This window comes from Colius striatus, chromosome 2, assembly GCF_028858725.1.
Source record: "Colius striatus isolate bColStr4 chromosome 2, bColStr4.1.hap1, whole genome shotgun sequence".
In the NCBI taxonomy this organism is placed as follows: domain Eukaryota; kingdom Metazoa; phylum Chordata; class Aves; order Coliiformes; family Coliidae; genus Colius; species Colius striatus.
Genome location: NC_084760.1, coordinates 67,216,128 through 67,240,662, shown reverse-complemented (window position 1 = coordinate 67,240,662; position 24,535 = coordinate 67,216,128). Strand labels below are relative to the sequence as shown.

The window sequence follows — 24,535 nt, the reverse complement described above, 5'->3', positions numbered from 1 at the left end:
CAGAAAAGTATCTGACTTTGGAGTTTTTTTCTATCACAAGTATTATGGGCAGCGAAGGACAGCTCTTAAATTTAGCCCCGAGGAGGTGGAAAGTTAGAGGAAGCTCACTGTAGGGAGCTTGGTCTGACGCATGTCATGAGCACAGGCTCTATCTGATCTGACTGATGAGCCCTGTCACATGCACAGCCCTCTCCTTAGTTTGTGTTTGCTGCTTTCACTAAGTTTTGGCAGCCGTGCCAAACACAAGTCCTGTATCTTTATCCATCGGCTGCTGCAAAGTTACAGTGAAGCCCTTTGGCCACAGCTTGGCCTGGGAGGCTTGAGTCTGTCCAGGGAGCAGCCTATGAAACTCAGCACCTGTGGCGAAGGTGCCAAAGGTCCAAAAGGTCCCACAATGCTGACCCTTTGTCACTGTGTCCCAAAACACTCCTGCTCCATCTTCTCCCCACTGCCTTGAGCAGCTCAGCCACCTACAAATCTGCGATTCTTGCTGTTTCTTTGGGACACTCACTCTGGCTGTTTGGCCAGAGATGCTCTCACTGGATGTGTGCTGCAGTGAGCACTTGCAGAGAGCTGCTGAGGGGCACAGGGAAGGGCAGCTTTAGGCCCTTTAGCTGTAGTGTGATGACACCTGTGTGGGTGAGGGCCTGGATGTGTGAGGCTGGTCCCATGACCTGTGCTGCTGAAGGCTGTTGCTCTTGTGGGGGACACCTCCTCACAGCCCTGAGGACTGTGGAGTGGTTGTGTTATTCCAAATTGTGAGAGGATGCCCCTGGGTCTCCCTGGGGTGCTTACTGGGGGTGGAATGGCATCTAACTGATGGGGAGGGGCAGGAAGGCAGCACACAAATGCCTGCAGTGCCCTGCAGCATCCAGGATGTAGGTCATCTGCCAAGGAAGCAGTGTGCTCTCTGGTGAGTGCTTCAGTCACACAGCACCGAGGTGCCAACAAGAGGGAAGGGCACCTTCCAAAGTTTGACTGTAAATCCTCTAGACTCCCAGATAAGATGTTATACTTTGTTTTCAGTGGGGGAAGATGAGCTTGCAGCTGTCCATTTTTAAGTAAATCTATCTTAACATCAAGCTGCTCCTGCATTCCTGAGTAGTTCCAGCCTTTATGTAGGGTCCAGAAGAACTGCAGCAACAGCAAATCTCATCTGCTGCTCATTTTCATTAACCACATGAGAAACTGGGTTAAGCCACCTCAGGCAAGAAAATCCTGCAGGCTACAGGGAAGCTGTCATTGCTAGGGAGGCTCTGTCAACTGGGAAAGGGCACTGCTGTCTTGCAACAATTCACCTAACTCCTCATTGCTTGAAAAGAAACAAAGGAATTTCTTTCTCTTCTATTTTTTTCCCTTTTGGATAGAGTCAAATAACATTTGGTTATTTGCAGCACAACAGCAGAGCCAGTGGGGCCTAGCAGCTCTAAACTCAAACAGACAAGGGCAGAGTGAGCCCATGGAGACAAAAATAGAGTCTGGCTGTATGTGTGGTTAAACCTGATGCACAGGTGTGAGGTTGGGCCTTCACCTTCCTCACTGCAGAACAGGATTTCCAGCATGCTGGGGTAGAGACTGTGCCAGGGAAGCTCTGCTACAGCCCAGTTTCGTGCAGCACCACGTGTCTCTTCTCAGAGAGTGCCCAGTCATCACTCCTGCAGGCTGCTTTTTTGGGGAAGTAATCAGAGAAACATTCATCCCAGTCCCTTGCAAGCTGTTTATGACACGTGATTTACAGCTGCTCTGCTGAACCACTCTGCATCTAGAGGTGTTTCTGTTGAAATTTGGTGGTGAAATCCCAAGAAATAGATTGTTCCCAGTGGCCAGTGGGAACAAGAGTACAGGAATCTCTTCTGCTTATTGCATGAGCAATAGAAATCTGTTGCTGGCACTGAGTCCTCTCAAGTGTCCAGGCTTGGTGTGTGTGTACTTGCCCCGGGCCAGGGGGAAGGCAGGCATATCTTGTGCAGTGTAAAAGCAGCTTCTAAAATCACTGTAGTGCATTATGCCTTGAGATTGACTGCTTTCATCCCTGCTGAGTAGAGAAGATTTGTTTAAACTGTCTAATGTCTGTTCATTGCATTGTCCAAGACCCCTGTAAGGAATACAGATGTTTTACAGCTGGCCTGAGTCTTTCTGAGGAACCTTTCAGATCCATCAGAGCTTCTGTTGCCCACGGTCACAAGCACCAAGTTCCTGGCTGCAGTGACAAACTTTCTTCCTTAAAAGTGCTAGTACCTCTCCTGCTTTCATAAGCTTATCAAACCTGACTGGCAGTATTCAATGGCACTGACTGCTCAGTCTGTCTCCAGACTGTGGGTCAGCATCTGTGTTCAGTAAATACTGGACATTGTCCAGTGTCTTAAAAGACAGAAACCATGGCACTCTGCAGCAGCACACTTGGAATTGCTTTTTGAACAGCGCAGTGCTTTGCCTGCTCTATATTAAACATAGGATAGGAACAAAAAAGGTGATTACTGGAGCACAAAAATGTTATGCTAAGCTGGTTGTTGAGATGACCCTCTCATCTAGTCTCAGAAGTAGCTCTGTACCAGGTGCCAGCCTGTGTTTGGCACAGTAATGCTGCAGCCTGAAAAAAGATGAATCAGAGAGACAAGGAGAAGGGGAAGAATAGGCACGAACTGGAGGAAAGCTGGAAGGCAGTACGCAAACCCCTGACTGGTACAGAATTCCCCTTCTCTTTGTGTGTGTTGGATGGGGACTTTCTTCTGTGTCTATGTGGGGATACAATGGCTGATGTTTGGAGACCAGCTGCTTCTGACCAAATATTCGAGTATGTATGGACACTAATTCTCGTGCTTGCCTTCTCCTCCAGCAGTCCATGTTAAAAGGCTTTGGCATACAGACAGACTAGTAGGCAATGAACTTCTCCACTTCCTGAGAGTGCTTTATTTTGGCATGGCTGGCTGCAGATGCTCACCTTATCCACAGCAAATTAAAGACATGGCTTTGCCCTTCCCCCTTTCCCTCACAGCTTTCCATTTTTGTAGATTATGATTTGGGATCAGTATACCTGGCTGTTTTAAATTTTGTGTCTGTCCAGAAGGGATTGAAGTGGTTCATTTTGCTGATTCCCCACAGGGTACGAGACACTGCTGTGAGTTCAGATCCTGCCTTGTTGTTCTTGGGGGGTCCAAATGAGGCAGAAGGAATATCTAACCCTAACCATTCTTTTAAGGTTGCAATCCAGCACTGAGCCACGGGGGTATAAAAAGGAGCATCTCTTGGCTTGAGGGTTGCACTGTGCAGCTCAGGGAGGTGATTCTCATGCAGATTTGTGGATTGTGAATTCCCCATGAACCTGAGAACTGCTTCACTGCTGCTGTTGCTTCTTGGATGAAGGAATGATTTTCAGGTTCCCAGGCAAAACCTGTAATGGGAAACAGACTCTGCAAAGGAAAAAAAAAAAAACAAGGCTAAAGCTGGTAAAAATCCCTGTCTGCTGTGCCAGTATCTCTGGTGCAGCTGCCCTGGGGGATCCCATCCAAACCATCTCCTGGGGAAGTGGGAAAGGTAGAAGAGGGGAAGAGTTCTCTGGCTCCCCAACTCTCATCACCTTTTTGCCTTTTGTTTTCTTAAACTCTCATTCCCAAAGCTGTGTCTGGCTGTGCCTCTGACCTGTGCTATGATCTAAGGAAACTGGAGCAAGGAGATGGTCTCTGAGGAGAGCTGAGAGGGCTTTGCTTTGCAGGAGGCTGATGAGATGCTATTTGTCACCGAGTGTCAAGTGCTCTTTCAAGTCATGGATGAAGAAAATGCTTTAAGAGTGCCTGTGCTTTGGCTTAGTGAAGGGTGGGGGGGAACCTCTCTGCCAGCCTCTGTGACTTGGCACTTCTTTTCTCTCTGCTCCTCTCTAGGGATGGAGGGTTGAGTGGAACAGGATATGAGAAAACACCACAAAATGGAACATTAAGTTTGGCTTAATTAAGAAAGATTACGTTGCTGGAATTATTAATTGCATGTTCTCCTGAGAATGGTTCCATGAGAGATTGAGTTACTGCAGGCCCTGGCCTGATGTGAATGGACAGCACTGTTTTAAAGGCCAGTGCTGAGGTTACACGGGTGCGTGTGTGTCTCGGTGTTAATCACATCCGGGATTTCATCATTTCACAAATCAAATTCCTGCTTTTATTCCATTAGAGTGTTAAAGGCAATTGGTGTTGCTCCTCTCAATGCTGATCACGCAGCCTGATTGCACACAGTGTTAGCTCTGGTGACGGCACAGCCAGGGACCAGAGAGCAGAGCCATGTGCTGCTGGGGGCAGCTGCCAACCATGGCACTCAACTCGGAGATGTTCTCATTGATGTTATGATGCAGCCAAACACCTCTGTTGGTCTGGTCTCACTTTAGGGGCTTTTAGCCATCCCCTCAGGGCCCTCCTGCCTCCATGTACCTCTGGAGCGACAAATAGATCCACCTCTGGATCTATCCACCTCTGGGTGCTCGTGGCATCTCAGGGGTCCAGGCCACTAGCCAGGCTGTGTTCTTGCTGATCCGTGCCCTTGAGGACAGCCACAGGGCTCCTGTGGGCTGAGCCACCCTCTATGACAGGCAAGCACTGTGGTTTGAGCACTGCTCGAGCTCAGATGTGATGTCTCTGGGTTCCTCCCAGAAATAGAAGGTATAGGAGAGAAGTAACTTATTTCTTGGAGGAGCTGATTGAGTGAAGGGTCCAGACTGCCTTTCAGACCAGCACGTTAAGGGTTGGCAATTCAGATACCTGTATGTTGAGAACATTTCCGAGGGCTTGGCTGTGTCCAACGTGCCAGAATCTCATGCCCTCCCATTTTTTGACGCTGGCTGAGCAGCTTAAGACAAACAGTTAACTCCTGGAGACTGGGTCTGTAGAGATATGAAATAGGCGAAGGAGAGCTCGTTGATCGTTGTTTCTGTTCAGGTTTTTATCTTCCTTGGACAGTTCAGATGCAAACTAAATTTCTTCCTGTGGAAAACACAAGTTACTATGAGGAAGTAACTCCGAGCAGGTCGGACGGGGAAGACACTTTGACGGATCACAGCAAGAGGTCAGTGTTGAGCCAGATTAGCACCTACCCGGAGGATGCTCTGCAGCCTGATCCCCTGTGGGTGGCTCTGCGGCCGCGGGGGAACGAGTGATGCGGGCCCAAGGCGTGGGGAACAGAAACGTGATTCTTTGGAATGTGGTTGCTGGCAAAGATCCGCTGTAACCCCACAGTGGTTTGGTTTGGTTTTTCCCTGCAAAGTTTTTGCTCTCTTCCTGGATTCAGGTTTAAATCGGGCTGTAGAAAGCTGTTGACTTGGAGCTGTGAACCAGCGGTTGTCTGCAGATGTCACACACTTGGCATACAGGTCATGGTTTGTGTGGGTACCACTGCTGGTATAGACAAACCTTGCAAGGAAGAATCCGAGCAGTGAGGACAAAGGGCTGGTACTGCTCAGCAGAAGCACCTCTGGGGTTGGACTAGGTGCCTTTGGGGGTTAGACTAGATGATCTCTAAAGGTCTCTTCTAACTCTAATGTTCTGTGATTCTATGACTTCCATCCCTCCCTAGAAGTCCAGCTGGTAGGTATCAGGAGGGCATGCAAGGAACAGCAGTTCCCTTTCCTATGCCTGCCCGCAGATCACATTGAAAGGATTTCTAAACTCAGCTCTCTCTAAAGAAAATGCCTTTGTACTCTCAATGGCTGCGCAAAGATGTCAGGCTGTTGCCTCTAATAGTCTTGGAGTGAGACCTGGTAATTCATCTGACTGTCTCCTTATGACTCTATGTCAGGAGGATGAGGGGGTGACACTTTTTTCTGTAGTGCCCAGTGACAGGACAAGGGGTAGCGGGCATAAGCTGGAACACAAAAAGTTCCACTTAAACACAAGCAGAAACTTCTTTGGTGTTGAGGTGAGGGAGCCCTGGCACAGGCTGCCCAGGGAGAGTGTGGAGTCTCCTTCTCTGGAGGTTTCCAAACCCTCCTGGACAAGTTTCTGCGTGACCTGATGGAGGGGAACCTGCTTCAGCAGGGGGTTGGACTGGATGATCTCTAGAGGTCCCTTCCAATCCCTACATTCCATGATTCTACGTCCTTTCACCTACACACACAGAGGACTACCAGACACTTTCCCCATGTACCCCAGAAAAGAATGAGACAGAAAAGCCACTGGTAATATATCTGGCTGTATTTCAAAGTTGTTGATTGTAACCAAACTTTGTTGAAGAAACAAAATCACATGACAAGATATCAGAGTGATACTATAAACCCATTTTGTTATTGTTGCCACACTTCACATTTTTTGGAACTCAGAATTTAGCTCATGGTGTACAAAAAACTTGTAAAAATTTATTGCAAGCGTGCCTTTGTGTAGAACAAAACTGGTGTCACAAAAGTAGTTCCCTGTCCCATGCAGAAACACAGTTGTGAGTCTCTTCCTGTGAAGAGGGCACACACCTGCATTTCCTGAAAGACTCAGCTGTTACAAAATTGCTCTGTTAGCTGTTTTCTTTTTTAAAATGAGGGGGGAAGAAAAAAGAGTAATTGCAGTGTATGCTTTACCTCTGGAATTCACACTTTTAACAGAATTCTCTGGAACGTGGAAGTTTGCAATGGTACTGCAGTCGCTGATGGCATGAGCTCAGCCTGACGCCGTCACCCTGAACACACTCGGCCTTTGCGTCTGGGACCGTCACTGCATTTGATGGAATGTGAGCTGCACATAAATCTAAGTTGGAAAGACATGAAAAGGGGGAGATTCCTTTTCCGGAATCCCCATTGTTCCTGTTCCTACCTGCACGGGGTGCTGACACGAAGCAGGGCTTTGACTCCTAGGCTGAAGACTGCTGAGCAGGTATAGCTTAAGGAAAGGCATGGAGTGAGGCCAGGGAGGTAGCAAAAGCAGGGTCTGTGTTGCCAAAGCCAGCTGTGCAGACTGATTGTGCCTTTAATTCAAAGGCAGGTTGGGAGAGGAGTACACATGCTGGAAGGATGTGAGTTAGAAGAGATCACTTGGCTCCTCTCCCTCTGCACACCCAGCCCCTCAACTGTTCTCTGCTTCCTCAAACCCTCTGTTCCTCACAACCTCCTCCCCCTCGTGTCAGACTGTGCTGATCAGCCTCACCTGTCCGGGAGCAGATTAACCTCTGGCACAAATCTGAGTTTCCCTATCTCTAATCTCTTGGACCATGAGGCCAAGTTATTTTTAACTGCAGTACTGAAATGCCGGGCCAAGAGCTGGCTTCCAACTTGAAGAAAAAGCCAGGCTGCAAAAGGAAGTTTGTTTTCCTGCAGTTTGTTTTCCATCAAATGAGTAACTCCATTTCATAGGGAGGTGTGTGAATGGGGCAGCAGTTACGTTTTGCATACACCTTGACACAGATTAACTGGAGAACAAAGTTACCTGGACACCAAATGGAATGGGGTTCTGGACAGATGAACCTAGTGTACTGGGCTTTGCTTTTCCATTTCTGGGCCTTTTTTTTTTTTTTGGTAACTAGTGAAAACAGGACAAAATGCTCTGTTTGAAGGCCAGAATGTGCTATAAATACTCAAAGAGTGAAAGCATTTGCTAACTGCTTTGTTTTAGAAGCTGCGTTGCCAGGGCTGGGAGCAAACAGTATGGACCTGGCACCTTCCTTTTCCCAGTAAAACTTGTGAGCCTAGCCTGACTGTGAAGTCTGTCTGTCCAAGGAGCTTGGGTCCCAAATTGCACTAGTTTCTCTCCTCTTTGTTGTTGTCCTGCATATCATAGCCCTCCAGGATGGTATTAGGTTCCCTCCCACTAGGTTCCTCGTCCAGGCCCCCCATGCATTCAAGGGCTGTTGCAGTTACATCAAATGAGCACTTTTGCAGAGTGATATTTTCATGGGTAAGACTGTTGTGTGTGCATGGTGTGGACCACCTTGACATCTACTACAAGCAACTTCTTCAGAAGAGTGATACAAAAGGGATTTACCACTTAAGGCCTTTTTGTGATACCCAACAGCTGTTCACCAGACCCATCAGAGCAGAAGGGTTTAAGGAAACCAACCCCCAACCCAAAACACCAAAAGACTCCCCAGACCACGTCAAAGGCCCCTCTTTGATGGTGATGCAGAGCTGAGGAATGTTACAGCCATCCCATTGGGAGCAGCAGGTGTGGTGATGTGGGATGGGCAGCACTCACAGGGGGAAGATGGGCAACACCTTCACAGTGATTGCAATTAGTATGGGCTTCAGAAACAACACTTTGTTTCATCTGAGATTCACAAAATAGCCAAAAGGGTCAGCAAAGAAATACTATAAAAGTAAACTGAAAGGCCAACTCTGTGTTGTCACTTCTTCCAGACTGACCAAAAACCTGTGGGATGATTTGGATGTGCTCTGAATCTATGGAAGGAGGGAAGGAAAGCGGGAAACTTCTCCAGGGCTACATTTCTGAAGATGGAGAGCTGTCTCACAAAAGAAGTGGAAGGGATCCTTTTTGTATAAAGCACAGGTATTCTCAACTATTCCTCAACACTGAGATGATTCTCAACTGTACCTCAACACTGGTAAGGAGGCTTTTCCAGTTCTAGCTCATAACGCTTCTGGAAACAAAGGTAGGCTTGGGAAGAACTGTTACAAGAAGGAATATTGTGTATCAAGTAGCACTGGTAACAAGCTTGCATTTGAGCAGATGCTGACCTGATCTGTCTGAGGCCAAAGGTCCCAGTTAATTTGGTACAGGCCAAACGTATGTACATGTTTTGAGCTTAGAGTTCCTTGCCTTTGTGAAACATTGCTAACACTCCTTTAAAGCTTGAATGTTCTCAACCAGAGTTAGATGAGCTCTTTTTAACAATCTTGTTGCTAGGACTGATGCAAGATTGAAAGTCCCATGGCAAACTCCACAACGGATGGATGGATGGATGAATGGATGGATGGAAGGAAGACTTCATATTCCTTCTAACCCTCAGTAATTTTTCTGAGGTCAGTCTTAGTAGTTATTTGTCTGAATTTTACCTCGATTACTGAATGACATCACAGCTTCAGATTCTCCATTCATCTCCCCTAAGCCCCCCTTGGCAGGTTGGGCTGCTTTGTTTTGTCCAGTTTTCTCTTACCTTCAGTGCGACTTGGTTTTGACTCATTCCAGTCTATATGGGCTGTCAAAGTGCTGTCAGTCTCCCAGCCCTTACTTCAGAGTGGCAGGATGTTTGGCATGCTTTCATTTCCAGTTTGGAAAAGTGCAATGGAACAAGAACCAAGCTATTGAAAATGCAGAAAGTGGACTTTTCAGCAGGAGTGTGAATTCCACTTTACAGTTTCATCGCCCCTTTTGCCTATGCTGTACCTTGGTATCTGATTAGGGATGAGGAAGCTCCTATTTGAGGAGCTAACAATGTCTCATGAGTGCTAAGGTAGTTAAAGCACTTTGCAGTCTTTCCATGGAGAGCAGCCCAGACACACAGCATTATCAATGCAGCATAATCCCTCATTCATCACTAAAAGTCAGCCCTACGTATAGGGCACTAAGATGTGTACAAGGGAGACACTGGAGGCTTCTTTCACTGCTCACCAGCTCAAGACAGACTACTAAATAGATGTTAGAAGGAAAAAAAGCCTTTTCAGCCAAAGGGAAAAACACACCATATGTGTGTAGCTGGAAGTAAGGAATGGGAATGCTGCTTTGAGTTGCTGTCCTTAATGTCAGTCTGGAAGCAGATAAATCCATTTCTCTCTAAGGACTGTCTCAAGAAAACAAAGTTGTACCCATTAGGGACACTGAGACTTCTATAGATTTGATATTCTTGAACTGCTTTGTAAATGTAGAAGGGCTGGGGAACGAGAACAGAAATGAAAAATGGAGATGTTTTTAAATTGTGCCCTACTATCAAGTGCACAAATGGGCTGCAGTAAAAAGCAGCAGAGTTTCTGCAAGCCCTTGAAGTATTTTTCAGCTGAGACAACAGTACTGGAAACCATTCCATAGTAGCTTCTAAGCTCTTGTGAGTGTTACATTACACACTAGGAAAAGAATGTTTCCCCAGAATGGATCATGGCACAACAGACATTGCTTGAAAGAAGTACTGTGCATAGAAGATGGTCAGTATGTCTTACTGATGGTCTCAGGTCTTTCAAACAATGATCACACACCATAAAGAAATAGTTTCCAGTTTTCAGATGTTCAGATGTACATTACTTACAGGTGTAAGTGAAAATTCACTTCAGGTGAGAAATGCTCCCGTCAAACTGGTTTTTTCCCCTGTAAAAATCTGGGGACGTTCCTCTGTGACGTGCTTGGCATTTCTACTGCATTTTAGCTAAAGCTGAGCTTTAAGATCTCTTACCCAGATTGTCTCAAGGCTACAAAAAAAAAACCCCAAACAAACCCATACCAACCCAAACTTGCTATCATTTCACAAGCCATTGCACAACTAACACACACGTGCACGCTGTAACTAGCATCCTTGCACTACTTTGAGACTAACCCCTCTTTTATTTCTTCCCCTTTAACTAGGGAGAAGCTTTAAATGTTACAAGCAGGTGGGGAACCGAATCTGAGTAAGCTAGTTTGCAGTAAAGGAAATGCTACAGAAGCTAAGCTGGACTGAACAAACTTTTGCCTTTTAGAATTGATTCCATTTCTTCCTAAACAACTTTGCCTCGTGTGGAGTAACATAGAGAAAGTGCAAGATGCATTTTAAACAAGGAGAAAGCTTCCCTCTCCCTGACCCTATCCCCTCCCAGTCAACAAATGGAGATGATGACGTGGAACAGTCATCTGTGGATATAGACTATGCTTTGGTGGCTTTTGCTTGTTGGCTTCAAGAGCCAAAATTCAGGCATTTTGTACATATAAATATATATAAATATTTTTGCTTACTTATGGAATGTTTGTGCATGTCTAGGGCACCAGTTTAAAATGATGAGGGATGCTTAAGGCTAAGAAAATGAAATTCATTGCAAAGCTATAATTTTGTCTTCTTTTTTCTCCTTTACAAAGGAGACTAAAGCATCTTCCCTGTAATAGTCAGCCACTGTGTAATCCCCCATCAACACCAATTCTAGGGAAAACTACTCAGGACCCAGTCCCTGAGGCAAAAAGCTAGGACCTCATTATTTTAGCTCAAGTAATCCATATAATTAACAGCATATATTTAGTGGAAAATTAAACATTCCAAGGCCTTGTTACCTGAAACAAACAAACAAAGGGCATTTTCTGAACATGACGGCCTACATCCAAGCCTTTAAGCACATAGTAGTATACAAAGTGGCCAAGGGCTCCAGATCTATCTCAGGGCTATGATATAGCTGGAGAGCGCTGTGCTTACTCCTCAGAAGTGCTGAGGGGCTCTAAGGAGGTCCTGAAATCCTCTCCCTGTGCACCTTGCAAGTGCTCCGATGTTGCAGCTGTCAGTCACATAAGCAAAGATCTAGCCAGATCTTTCCTTACTGCCCCTTTTTTGACTGCCATGTAAACTTCCTTGTAGCCACTTATCCCGTTGCAACAGAGGGTGGCATTGTCTGAAGCAGGGAGCAAAAAGAATGCCATTTGACTTTAGGTTACCACTGTGGGATTCCCTAAAAAAAGTAAACTCTGGGCTTATGTTGCTGAGCATTTGTTTCTTGTGCCTCATGCTAGCTCCTCTCCTCCTTTGCATACTTGTAAGGCTGATGAGAACCATCTCCCACACACACTTCTTCAAAGAGGGTGAGGTCTTAGTTCTCTGCAGTGCCAAGACATCTTGAACTCATCCTTGGGCTCCTATGTAGCTTGGCATTGCCAAGGACTAGAGTGGTACAAATTCTCCTTCCTTTTGAGGCTAGGTGGCCTCAGTGCACAAGGTTTTTACCCTTTCTCCCACATTTCTTGGGATGAGGCCTTGTGGACTGAGAAGGGAAAAGGGATGCTTAGGAAACCCACTGCAATTCACTGTGCAGCTGGCAGGCGGAGCAGGACCTGTGGGCCATTTTCCAGGCTGTACTGCAATCAGAACCACCATGGAGTTGGCCATCCCTTTACTCTCTCTGCAACCAGGTGTGATCTGCCTTTGAGTCTACTCCAAAAATATAAGACCTTGGTGAATAAAGAAAGATGTCAGTGCAAGTATGCTCTTTGGACTAGTCAGTAACCCCTAAACCCTGTTGGATTCTTCCTCTGTCACAATTTAGATGCTATGCATTTCCATAGCACACGATGATGAAATCTGGGGAGTTCTCAAATTCACGTTGGTTGCCCTCTGTTGCCTCTTGCCAGATAGATGCTTGGTTGATAAAGAAATCAATCACTCTGTTCCTCTTGAACCAACCCATGTCATTCTGCAGTAAAACTTTTCAGGCTTGAGGACCTAAAACCAGCTGGTCCTCTAAGCAACATGCTTCTGCCCTGTAAGTTAATGCAGCTCTGTCTCTATCACTGCTAACTTTCAGAATACCAATTGAGTTGTGGGCTGAAATCAATAATGAGCAGAGGGCAGGGTAGTGTTTCAGCTCAGTATCGACTCTCCCCTGTTTCAGTCATACCTCTCAGCATTGTTTTCCAGAGCTTCTGCAGCCCTCAGATTCCATCAGCACCAAAACGTGGGGTGTCACCCTTGGGCATCAGTTTGCGATGCTGCTTCTGTTCTGCAGTGTTACTCAGAACAGAACTCTTTGGGCTTGCCCTGTTTTAGTGAGGTTTAAGCTCTGGTTGCAACTGGACTTCTTTCCTTTTGTAAAACACAATGCTAAGTTATTTTGCTAAATGTGTAATCTGCCTAATTACGACTACTGTGACAAGCCTTGAATTCTAACAAGAAGAACTTTTACACGACACCCTGCAGTGATAATGGGAAACACACTGCTATTAGTGACTTGTTTTTTTTTCCTGCCAACTGTGTGCCAAATGAAGTTCTAAAATAGACCAAAAAAAAGCCTTGACAGTAACAAAAGAAAGAAATTGTTGTTCCTAAAAACTTAACAGTCCATTACATTAGATTTTTTTTTAAAGCAACATTTAAGATACAGTTGAAATCAAGCAAAAACATATAATTGTTGTACTCTGGTTTCTCACCTGTGCACAGCCCGTGGCAGTTGAGATGTGAGGCAGTATCACTCACTGGCTCACTCATTGTTGATACTTACAGTAATTCTCACTGTTTGTTTGTGTACAAAATGTTGCACCCTGGTTAAAAAAAGAAAACCAATGCACTGTGTTTCCCTTTTAAACCCACTGACGTATTTGGTTGCATCCTAATTTTCTAACTGGGATCAAGTTGGTTCACGTTACATTAATTAAAAACAAAGGAAGAAACAAAGTAAAAAACAAGAGAGGAAGGGGAAGCCTGAACTGGTGCTGAGTCCCTGCCTGTCTACCTGTCTGTCTGCCTGCCTGCCAAGGTTTCATTTGTCAGGGTGTTTGCTTCAGTGCCTGTGTCTGGAGGGAGCTGGCAGTGCCTCATGGGACGGCAGCCGCCCTCAGTCACGGCCTCTGCTGCAGCCTGACATTGCTTGGCCCAGAATGTAGAAACTCTGACTAAGGTACAGAGCTCTCTGTAATGCCCACCTCAGACTTAGGACAAGCTCTTAGCCTGAGAGGAACTTTATCAGATGACTCTGTTTGACAAATAGTATTGAGATGACGACTGGTTTCAGTCTGTTCCTGGCGTGCAGATCCCCACAGGGCATTCACACATGCGATTTTTGTGTCACCTTTCCAGTGGCACTTTCTGCAGGACACGTCTTTCATCCAGTTGCTAATAGGAACAAAGCTTCCACCTCTCTAGTGGCGTCACTTGGCATTTTTGGATAAGGACAGCACTGGTGGTGTCAGGAGTTCCTTGCTTTGCCGTTCCAGGGATGGTATCTTCCTCCGCTTACCCTCCAGTCCCTGCCTACGCCACCAAGAACAATGCATCAATGGGAAGGTGAGGTGTCTTCCAAGCCCAGCAGCTCCTTTACCAGTCTCTCACCAAACTGTGCACGGCTATACCTCGTCACGTGGTAGGCCTCTGACATTTTGTAGAGGATGTAGGCATTGTTTATAGCGATGCTGATGGCAAACCAGAATACTTGTTGCCAGGTCTTGTTTGGTTTGTGAGAAATGAAATACCTAAAAAGCCAAGAGAGAAGGAAAGGGAAAAGCACTGTTCAGACAAACATTTGCAGCTGGGATGCTGGAAGTAACCCCAAAGATGCTGTGGTCTCAAACGGGAAGCAGGCCCAGGACTTAATAATACCTAGTGAAAGCGTCATCTTAAGAAATGTTGTACAATGTAGTTGACAGTCATTTACAGTTAAGTTGCACAATTTTGGAAACTCCTAGCAGTGTCTAAAAGAGATTTCCTTGCTCTCAAAAGCAAAACCTCAGCACCGCTCTTCACCACTCCGTGTAAGTAACAGTACTGAGTCCTTGAGCTCACTCATGACAAATGCCCACGTGATGGGAGCTGTGGGTCTGAATCTCTTCCATTTGTAACTAAAAAAGCCTGAGGCACATTATGTTACAGTTTAGGGAAGATTGCCGATGCTTCTCCTCTTGTTTATTGTGAGCAAAGAATGATTTCTGCTGCTGTCAACAGTAGGTAGGAGGATGTGAGGGCAGAGACAAAGCGTGCAGTGCTGGTGTGAAGAGCAGTTCTCCATAAGGCAGAACTACAAAAGACTGACATCCTTAGACTTAGGTTCTGTTTGATTCTAGGACTGCCAAAATATTCACTTTTTGGTCATAGCATTTCCCACTTCCCTACTTTCACTTTTTCAGTAATCCTTTAAATCTACTGCCTCACCTCTTTTTCACACTGATTTCCTCAGATCAGATCCCAGCAACCATCTCCGCTTTCATCTCTTCTACTGAATTCTTGCTGCCTTGCCCAGAACTGCCTTGGAAAATCCCTGCTGCTTTTTCCCCTCTCCTCAAAGTTTTCAGTCCTTGAAATCCTCTGCAACCTCATTGCTATTCCCACAGCCAAGCTCCACCATTGCTGTTCTCACTCGTTTCTGTTTCTCCCTGCTATGTTAAGAGCCAACGCTGAGAACCCTAACTGGAATTCTGGAGCAAAGAGATCTGCATTCTGCTTTCCCAGATCATCTAGACCAGTTTTACATCCACCACAGAGCACTCTTCTTGTGGCTCCAGGTGCCACAAATATCACCAGCACAGAAAATCACTTAAACACCATCTGCTGATAGGTGTGGAGAGCTGAGCCAGCCTGAGAGACCTGTGGGGCTGGCAGACCCTTGTTGAATTCTCCGTTTAGGCTTCACTTTGATGTGGCCAACAACATCATCCTGGCTGGCTCATCTCCCCATCATGTCTTAAAAGTCACAAGGTGCTAAGAACAAGAGTCTCCATTTTTTTTTGACTGCTGGATGGGTATATAGATCCAAAACAACACTAGCAACCGTGTTCTTGTCTTTGTACAGAGCCAGCTGCTGATTTTTGACCAAAACAGGAGTTGTGTCAGAGATTAAATTAATTAAAGCAGGATTGGGCTCTCAGCTGCAGCTCAACAGGGAAAACCCAAAACCTTGCAGCAACAGAGGAGTGAAAGAAATACACACACACACACACAGGTGCACATCTTCTTACTTACTTGCTGTATTTGTCGTCATATTTGCAGATGTAGCTAAGGTGAGCAGCAAAAGCTTCAACTGCCAATGGGCAGGGAATTTCTCCACTTTTTCTCTTAATTATCACTCCTGCATCAATCAGAAACACAATAGCTTTAAATATACACCATAGGTGGAGTATTTTTTCTGTATACACTTCTATTATAAAAGAAACCTTATTGGCAGTTTCTGCCCTAAAAGTGGGAAGGTAACTGTAACAGAGATGCTAATTAGGTGGAGTTTTTCCTCACTGGTAGTACATTGAGTGAATGGAAGGAGAGAGATAATTTTTCAGCTGGAAATGAAGAGCTGTTAGACACAAATGTTGTCATCATATGTTCAGAAAAAAAACACGTGTTGCTGTACTTCCATAGCAGCCCCTTTCAGCCAGTATTAGTCTCTCCTCTGTTAGTCCACAATGAGTTATGGCCACTTCTAGAGTTGTGACTTGCTATTTTATGCTTTGAGTTCTGAAGGTCCCAAATGAGTCCTTTGAAATTAACTCCTTTGCTTATCTCCCCCGATGGGGGCCAAGAGCAACAGTACCTCCACTCCACCAGGTGCCAATGGACAACAAAGGGGAAGAAATAAGGAGGAGCCAAGTGGCTTAACTCAGTCAAGGCAGAGGCTGAGTTACAGTGGGTGAGTTGAAGGAGCCACAACCACTGCCTCTTTGACATGAGGAGCAGCTCAATTTGCTGCTGTGGGAAGCTAGAGCTGTGATGGATGCTTGGGTTGCTCAGTGAAGGTAAGCACACGGGCATCACTCTGCCTGCAAGTGATGTTTCCTGCTCAAATCAGCTCAGCACCAGCGATGACTATCCTGCCTGCTGCAGAAATCTGTTGTAAGGCAACAAGTCCCTTGCAGCTATCTGCCAACCTCTGCATACACAAAGATGCTTTAGAGCAGTTATTCCAAGGATGGGTCCCATTCCCTCACATGGTGGGTCTTTGACCTGGCCTTCTCAAACACTACAGCAGTATTTATGAGTCCAAAACTCTCCCAAGAAACTCTCCTAGCTCTTGTCAGGTTTATTTTCCTTGTATGGGGGAAGCTCTTTGCAGGAGGGAGGGATGAGTAAAACAAACACAGTATCATACGAGGAAAGGCTGCGGGAACTGGGGCTGTTTAGTCTAGAAAAGAGGAGACTGAGGGGAGATCTTATTAACATTTACAAATATCTAAAGGGTGGGTGTCAGGAGGTTGGGGCATCCCTTTTTTCTATAGTAGCTAGCAACAGGACAAGGGGTAATGGGATGAAGCTGGAACACAAAAAGTTCCACTTAAATATAAGAAAAAACTATTTCACTGTTCAGGTGAGGGAGCCCTGGCACAGGCTGCCCAGAGGGGTTGTGGAGGCTCCTTCTTTGGAGGTCTTCAAGACCCACCTGGACATGGTCCTATGCAACCTTATCTAGGTGACCCTGCTTCTGCAGGGGGGGTGGACTAGATGATCTCTAAAGGTCCTTTCCAACCCCTACCGTTCTATGATTCTATGACAGGACCCTGTTCCCTAACTACTGACTTTATATCCCTGCAGGGCTTGACCATCAACTGTCCAGGGTATGGACCACCTCCTCCTCCATGTCTATGGCACACTGTCTAGCGAGGATCCCCACTCTCTCTCAGGCACAACACTATTTTTTTCCAGGTCCAGAGAAGCACAGGCTTGGTTGCATCCCTTCACAGCATTGCTTCAGTACAGGTACAATTCAGGGCTTTCTCATTTCTCAAGCCTTCAAACTCTCATTGCCTTCCTTCTGCTAACTCTTTCACAATCATCCCTAAAATGCGCCTCACGTTTTGATTACAGACTTCACCATTTCATTCCTTCAGCTGGAAGTCTCATTCCATCCATTACCTCTGTCAAGCCCCCAGTGCTGTCCTAGCTGGCAGGTTCTATTTTGAAGCAAGACTCATGACACATACTAAATGTCACATTACAGCTGAGCCATGCAGCAATTTATTTGGGGTCTTTAAAGTTTGATTTTTCAAGAGTCGAAAATGAAATCACCTCTAAGTTGCACAACACACTCTCCTTTCACATGTACCTCCCCAAGCTGTGTGTGAATGTAGCACAAGGGAAGGGGAAACAATACAACCACAGAATCATAGAATATTAAGGGTTGGAAGGGACCTCGAAAGATCATCTAGTCAAACCCACTGCCAGAGCAGAACCTCCTAGAGTAGGTCAAAACCAATCAAATAAATAAGTCCTTCATTACATTCACGTACTTATTATAGTGGGGTGTTTTAGTCTTTTAATGAGTCCTTCAAAAATCTGGCCAGCACGAGGTAAAAAGGGCTGATACATCACCAGCCTGCTGCATCAGTGCTGCACAATCACTTGCCATCCCAACCAGGCAGGTCAGGAAAGGGTAAGTATATTCCTGATGTCAGAGTTTTACAAAAAAAATCCTTTTCTATCTCCTCTTGTTCTCCTCTTTTTCTTCTCCCTCTTTTCTTCTGCAGGATTGGCATTTCCTTTGTAATTCGCTTTGTGTTCACAATCCTTAAAAAAATAAAAGCATTGCTGTGGCAACTATGTGGGTACCATATACTCCCTCTCACTTTCTGTTATATTCCATGTTATGTTCCTCTCTTTTGAGAGTATAGATGGCTTTATAGGCACACTATTTTTATAGTCTTTCCTAGTCATATAACACCTCTCCAGGTAAGGCAGGTGCTGCAGCTGGGTCACTCCCTGCTGTAGGTCCCTGTGGTAAGTGGTTCCAAGGCATATCCCATGAGCTATTTCCCCTCCTAGTCCTCTCTCAGCACGGCTGTGTCCCTGTCATGCTGGAAGGGGTGCTGGCCTCCCTGCTGCCACTGTGGACAGCCAGCAGCTTTTGGGTTTGGGGTTTTTTAACCTTTTTGGGGCTGTGAAAAAAGTTTTTAAGTTGTATGCTCATCAAGCAAAGCCTAGGAAGACCACTCCAAACAAAACAAGCAGAAAGACAGAGGTATGATTGTTTCCTCAAAACACTTATTCTCAGCTAATCTGTGATTTGACCTATTCTAGATGGTCCTGCTCTGGCAGGGCGGTTGGACTAGATGATCTTTTGAGGTCTCTTCCAGCCCTTGAGATTCTGTGTTTCTGTGATTTTAGGAGCTAAAACCATGTGATTCTTTTAAATGGAAGCTCATTAATACTAGAACCTTGGCAAACACTGAGATTGCATAACATAACATGACGGGGTGGTGTGTGTGTCACTCCATGTTCCAAGTGCTATACGGCTTTTTATCAGGAATTAAATTTGCTACAGTCCTTTATACAATGCTGACTGTCTGCAATTTTGATAGCATCTAACACTCAAGGTCTTCCCATGTGAGTCTTCTGGCCCCATCCCCACCCTCATCATACTTGGACACAACCCACTAAATGTAGTCTCACGTGGAAGACAAGTGGAAGCTTAAAGTTTCTTCACCCTGAAACATACTTTTTTAACATGACACTTCTTACCCCAGATTTCCCAGTTATGGACCAAAAACTAGATTGTCACCAGACTCTTCTCACTCCATCTCCTCGGCTAAGAACCATGCAGGGATTTACCCAATGGCTTCATACAATTGCTATGCCTCCACAACATCTTCCTTTTTATTCATAATCTTCTCCCAAGTCACCTGAGAGATGTTAACATGCCATTTGCAGCTCCTTAGTTCTTGTGTATGTGGCCCAAGTTCTGTTTTCAACCCTTAGCTATCATTCATTTAGCTTTAAAGTAGAGCTGGTTGGTGGAGAGCCACTCAGAAAGAAGAGTTCTTCTCAGAAAGAAGATACTTCTTTAAAAGATCTTGGGTTTGACAAGTTTTTTGCTAAAGATGTCATTCTAGCCATCCTGCTGTGCAGCAAATGAGGTTGCTGCCTTCCCCATCCTGCTTCATATGGAAAACAGAAATGATTGTAGTTATTTCTAAATGTGGTAAGGGAGATGCTGCAAAAGTAGGAACCAGGTCTAGGATGGAAAACCAAACACACAGCCTTGTCCCACAGACAGGGAGGTCTGGGCCAGCACATACATCACCTGCTTCAGAATAAAGGAAATTTTCTACTCTCTAGTGGTCTCTATCTCTTTTGACTTCTCAGTTCTTCTGTAATACAGGCTCAAGAAAGAAAATAAACTCAAGTTAAAGCTTAAAGCAAATAAAAAACCCCACTTGAATTGTATTCAAGGCAGAAGCTTCATACTTGATAGCAAAGTAAGCAGGACATTTTTGCAAGACTAAAGGAGTAAGACTCATCCTTTAGCATCTGAGATGATGTATTATGACATGTTGGTTCAAAACATCCATAATAAATAACCTGCTGCATGTAAGAATAGTGTTCATAGATCAGCTCTGACAAGTGTACTGCCTTCCCAATGCCTTTGGCTTGGGTGGGATTCGCACTCAGAGTTCCTTTAAATTGCAATAAATAGCTCATTATTAGCCTCATCCACCTCTTTTCCTCATCCTAAGTTTTGTTTCAACCATCCCCTGCTTTATGTTTTCGAAGTTTTCTCTCCACAGCCTTCTCCGCCCCTGTGCCACATACGCTCAATCCAGTGCAAACACATACTATGCCCCGTCAGGCGATCCCGCTGCACAAGTCCTGTGTCCAAGCACCCTGTGTGGGTTTTATTCCCCTTTGTCCCCATACCTTCTGGCACATGTGCTCAGCAGGTCTGTGCTACAGCCTTGCCTCAAGGAGCAGAGATTGCTCCTCTATATTTACATGCCTGAGAGAAGACTTTGGTGGTCCAGCTTCAAGTTGGTTTAAACTAGCTTTGCTGCACTGACTTCAAAGCTGCCAAATTAGAGGCAGGCAATCTGGTCTCCTGCCTTCCTACCGAGTTTCCATCTGTTCCAAGCTCTCCACTAGAGACTCTCTTCCCTCCAGCATCACTCTTTAAAAAGCCAGTCTTTGTTTTCTGCTCTGATTCACTGTGAACTATGTCAACCGTCCCTGCCAGCATTTGGTGGGCAATGTGTTGTGCAAGTCTTGCCCATCACACACACAGGTCCTGATCAGTGGATGTTAAACTACCTCAACACACTCAACCTACAATCCCATCTATGCCAAAACAGACTCAAGGTCAAGCACAGCACAACAGCTCACACACACCTCTGTGTGCTGCTTGCAAAGGACACTGCCAGTGCGGAGTCTGCTTTCACTCCATCTTTTGACAAGGCAGTTGACACTGATGTTTACAAAGAGAGTATGTGCTATATTCATGAATTATAACAAAATTCTCCATGCTAACCTATAAAAATCACGTGACAACTCTTGTCCAGTCAGTGGAGCTGAAAAACCTAAATCCAGCAAGGTGCCCAGAGAAACTGCATCAATCCTCATGGCCAATGCCCCTCATGGGAGGCAACACTGCTCCAGAGCCTGGCTTCAGCAGTCCCCAAAGTGTCCTCTTTCCTTCACGTACATATTTCCAAGCTTTGTGCTCAGACATCAGTCTGACTGAGTCACCAAGCACTCTCTCTGCTGGGGTGCCTGGCAGAACACCCCTTGGGATCAGCCACACACTGCCGAGGTAATGAGCTTTATGGCAAGGCATTGAACAACACTCCAAGTCAACCTCTCAGTTGACTATACAGCAATTTAAGGCCTTAACTTTGCATTTGTAGCCTGTACACACCTGTGAGAATCACTCAGGATTCAGAACTTGAGTGCACAAGTTGCCTTTGAACTGGTGGCTTTACATGTAAAGGTTTAGGTTACTTTGTCTCAACCAGTTACAATTCAATCTGAATAATGAAAATAAAGGGAAACAGTATTTTCAGTGAGAGACAAATTTCAAACAGTTGGCTATGATATTGCATCTTAACAGAAGTTTCCAAACTTTCTTAAAACCATCTGTGTACTTTCAGAAAGGAAAAGATTTCAGTATCAAGACGCTCTATGCAATTATCTGAACTATCCCAGCTATCTGTTTTGGTTTCTTTTCATCAACTGCTAAAATCAATTTAAGATAAAACAGGAAGCCTTAATCATATTTACTTCTGGCTAAAAGATGTTTGTTTGTGACTTTTTACTGGATAAGACAAATTAATTGTGGGATCTGCTCAGAGTTCTAAGCACGTTATGGCATTTATTAGGTTTTTTTTCTGTAGCAGCAGTCCTTTAAAATGCTTTGCAAACAGGGCTAGTATAGTGTTACACCACAACCATCTTCTCTGACTATCAACAAAGATATAATCTTTACAGCTGAAAGGATTCTGCCTCCACCAACTCGGGCAGAGGAGGCTGCATTAGCAGTAAGCTTTTAACCTTTGTATGGGAAAAAAAAAAAAAAGAATAGCTGTAGAAAGACACAAAAAGGAAGAAATCACTATTGATACTGTTTATCTTTGTTCAGGCTTATTATCAAACTCAGTGACTCATTTTGCCTCCTCACATAAAGCACGTGCACTTTGGAAATTAGCAGTAGGAATATTGCTTACCTTGCTGAACCGGTGAATAGGCATTGGTCAGAAAACGAAAGTGCCCTTTATTGTACCAGCAGATCAAGGACATGTTTCCCTTCATTCTTATTCTGTATTGTCCTCTGGACTGGGGAGTTTCAGGGTTGTTCAGCATGGATGGAGGTAGGCCTGTGCAGTCACTCTTCCTGGTGCTCAGCAACCCGCAGCAGTAAATCCCTGCATGTGAACAAAAACATTCCCTATCAGCAAGAGGTTGCATGGACCCAGAAAGCAAAAGCAGTGGAGCAATTCTGAATGACTAGAGAACTAGACCTGACTAGACCAGAGAGATTGTCCTACCACTTTCTAGTCCAAACAGGTGTGTTAGCAAATTGGCCTTCTCCTGTAATACCAAAGACTTGTGTCCTACACGAATGTCTCTGGAATCTGAAACAAGTGCAGAAAGCCTACCCTCTAGATGAAATGTATTGACACCTCCTGCATAGTCATGATAAAATGACAAGGAGAAGAATTCAGGGTATCTTCCAAAAATAACACCTATAAACTGTGTAATGGTCTTCACAACATGGTTAAAATTGGACTGAAAAAAAAAATCCCAGTGGTAATAAGCACTGTGGAACAAATCAGAATTTATGATCCAAGAGAGTCTTTGATATTTAACTAAGAGAATAAATTGTACAGAGAGCAGGGAGGTAGGGAAAGCCACAGCATCTTAGATGTTAACTGAAATAAATTTTCCTACATGACTCCCATGATGCTTTTAATCACCATATACATAGCTGACAAACTCTGGTTTAATCTGCTGCTTCACTGTGCTGCCCAGTTCCTGATCTTTTAGCTCACCACTCCTTGCACCTGCAATATCAAGTTTGTTAAGGAAATGCTACTTAGGCAATGAAGAACTACGGGTTGATTTAAAAATACATGTGCCAGAAGGATGGAGAAGATGGAAATACAAGTTCAATGACAACGGATTTGAGGGAACAGAGGTAAACCAAACAGTGCCCTAGTGCAGTGAGCACTGATCTTGTCCTGCACTGACATCAGAAGCTCTACAGGCAACAGATTCTGCTGCTCACAGCTTCTTGCCTTTTTATGTGTGAAAGAGGCAATGAATAAAATCCAACATCAAAAAATACCTCTCGAAGCAGCCAGGTGGGCACAAATGAGGTTTGCAAATAACATTAATAACAACGCTTGAATTTATCATTAGGTTGTGAAATAACAATGACCTGTTTCTGTTAGTACAAGAGACGCAAATCTTCTTGATAAAATTAACTGAACTGAAGGAGATCTTGGATGGAAATTTCCTCCATCTCCCTGGGTTTTGTGTCAACTGACCTGATTAGAAAAAACAATGGGCATGGAAGCAGATGACAGCTGTGCACATCTTTCATATGGCAGCAGAGGCTAGCAGTAGTTTAAAGCTCATCTGTCAGCTAAGTCTGCTTGATCAAATTTTTTATCATGCTGGATTCTGCACATTGGATAACTGGATATCCTTGCAGGGGAAATACTAACTCAGGCTACAGTGCCTGGCTTCCCCTGAGCATATTACAGAATCACAGAATCTCAAGGATTGGAAGGGACCTTGAAAGATCATGTAGTTCAAACCCCTGCCAGAGCAGAGCCACCTAGAGTAGGTCACACAAGAACTTGTCCAGATGGGGTTTGAATGTCTCCAGAGAAGGAGACTTAACAATCCATCTGGGCAGCCTGTTCCAGTGCTCCCTCACCTGAACAGTGAATACGTTTTTCCTCATGTTTCTTTGGAACCTCTTATGTTCCAGCTTGTACCCATTGCCCCTTGTCCTATCATTGGCCATCACTAAGAACATCCTCCTGACACCTGCCCTTTATGTCTTTGTAAACATTAATGAGGTCACCCCTAAGTCTCCTCTTCTCCAAGCTAAAGAGCCCCAGCTCCCTCAGCTTTTCATCATAAGGGAGATGCTCCATTCCCTTAATCATCCTTGTGGCTCTGCACTGGCATTTCTCCCTGTCTTTCTGGAATGACCTAAGCTCTTTGGTGTAAGTCAGTCCAGCCTTTGTCCTTGATTCATATAGTGCCTGGCATGCTGAGCAGCCAACAGCTCAACAGCTTGCAGGTACTAAGGGAATACTACCAGAATAATTGCTAATACTCATGAATTGGTCCAGTTGCTGTGGGCAGGTCTGCAAGGAGCTAAGGCTCCTCCATCAGAAATTTAAGACACTCACGTCGGAAGGTCAAGCAACACAGCAATGGGGCAACTTCATTCTGAAGGAGGAAATCTGTACTCCATCAGACAGTTATTTCTAAGGAATGAATCAGTCAATGAGAATCCCTAAGTTCCCTCCACAAAAGACAATGAGACAAGCCTGATGGCAACAGGCTTACAATCAGTACAGGAGGAACTGCACCTCCAGTGGAAGGCTTTTTTGTTTTGGTTTGTCTTTCTTAATTTGTTGTCTTGCAAAGAGATACATGGTGTAGTGTAGGTCACATACCTGCAAACTTCGGCACTAACAGCAAACTTTTAGAAAGCTTTTTCTAGCTAATATTAAGATCTTCCTGCTCTGACAACAAGAAAGCCTGA

The 24,535-nt window shown here is 44.9% G+C and overlaps 1 protein-coding gene across 1 annotated transcript in view; it reads right to left on the bottom strand.

Annotated features, from left to right (window-relative positions):
- Nucleotides 1–6,170: 6,170 nt before the first annotated feature.
- The window catches only part of PGBD5 (piggyBac transposable element derived 5), a 74,620-nt gene continuing 56,255 nt past the window's right edge, over nt 6,171–24,535 (bottom strand). Inside the window, exons 5-7 of the mRNA XM_061990950.1 lie at nt 21,975–22,172; nt 15,523–15,628; nt 6,171–14,039 (exon numbers count right to left, since the gene is read on the bottom strand). Of these exons, the coding sequence (XP_061846934.1) occupies nt 13,844–14,039; nt 15,523–15,628; nt 21,975–22,172 (500 nt within the window). The 3' untranslated portion in view covers nt 6,171–13,843. The remainder of the gene's footprint in view (nt 14,040–15,522; nt 15,629–21,974; nt 22,173–24,535) is intronic.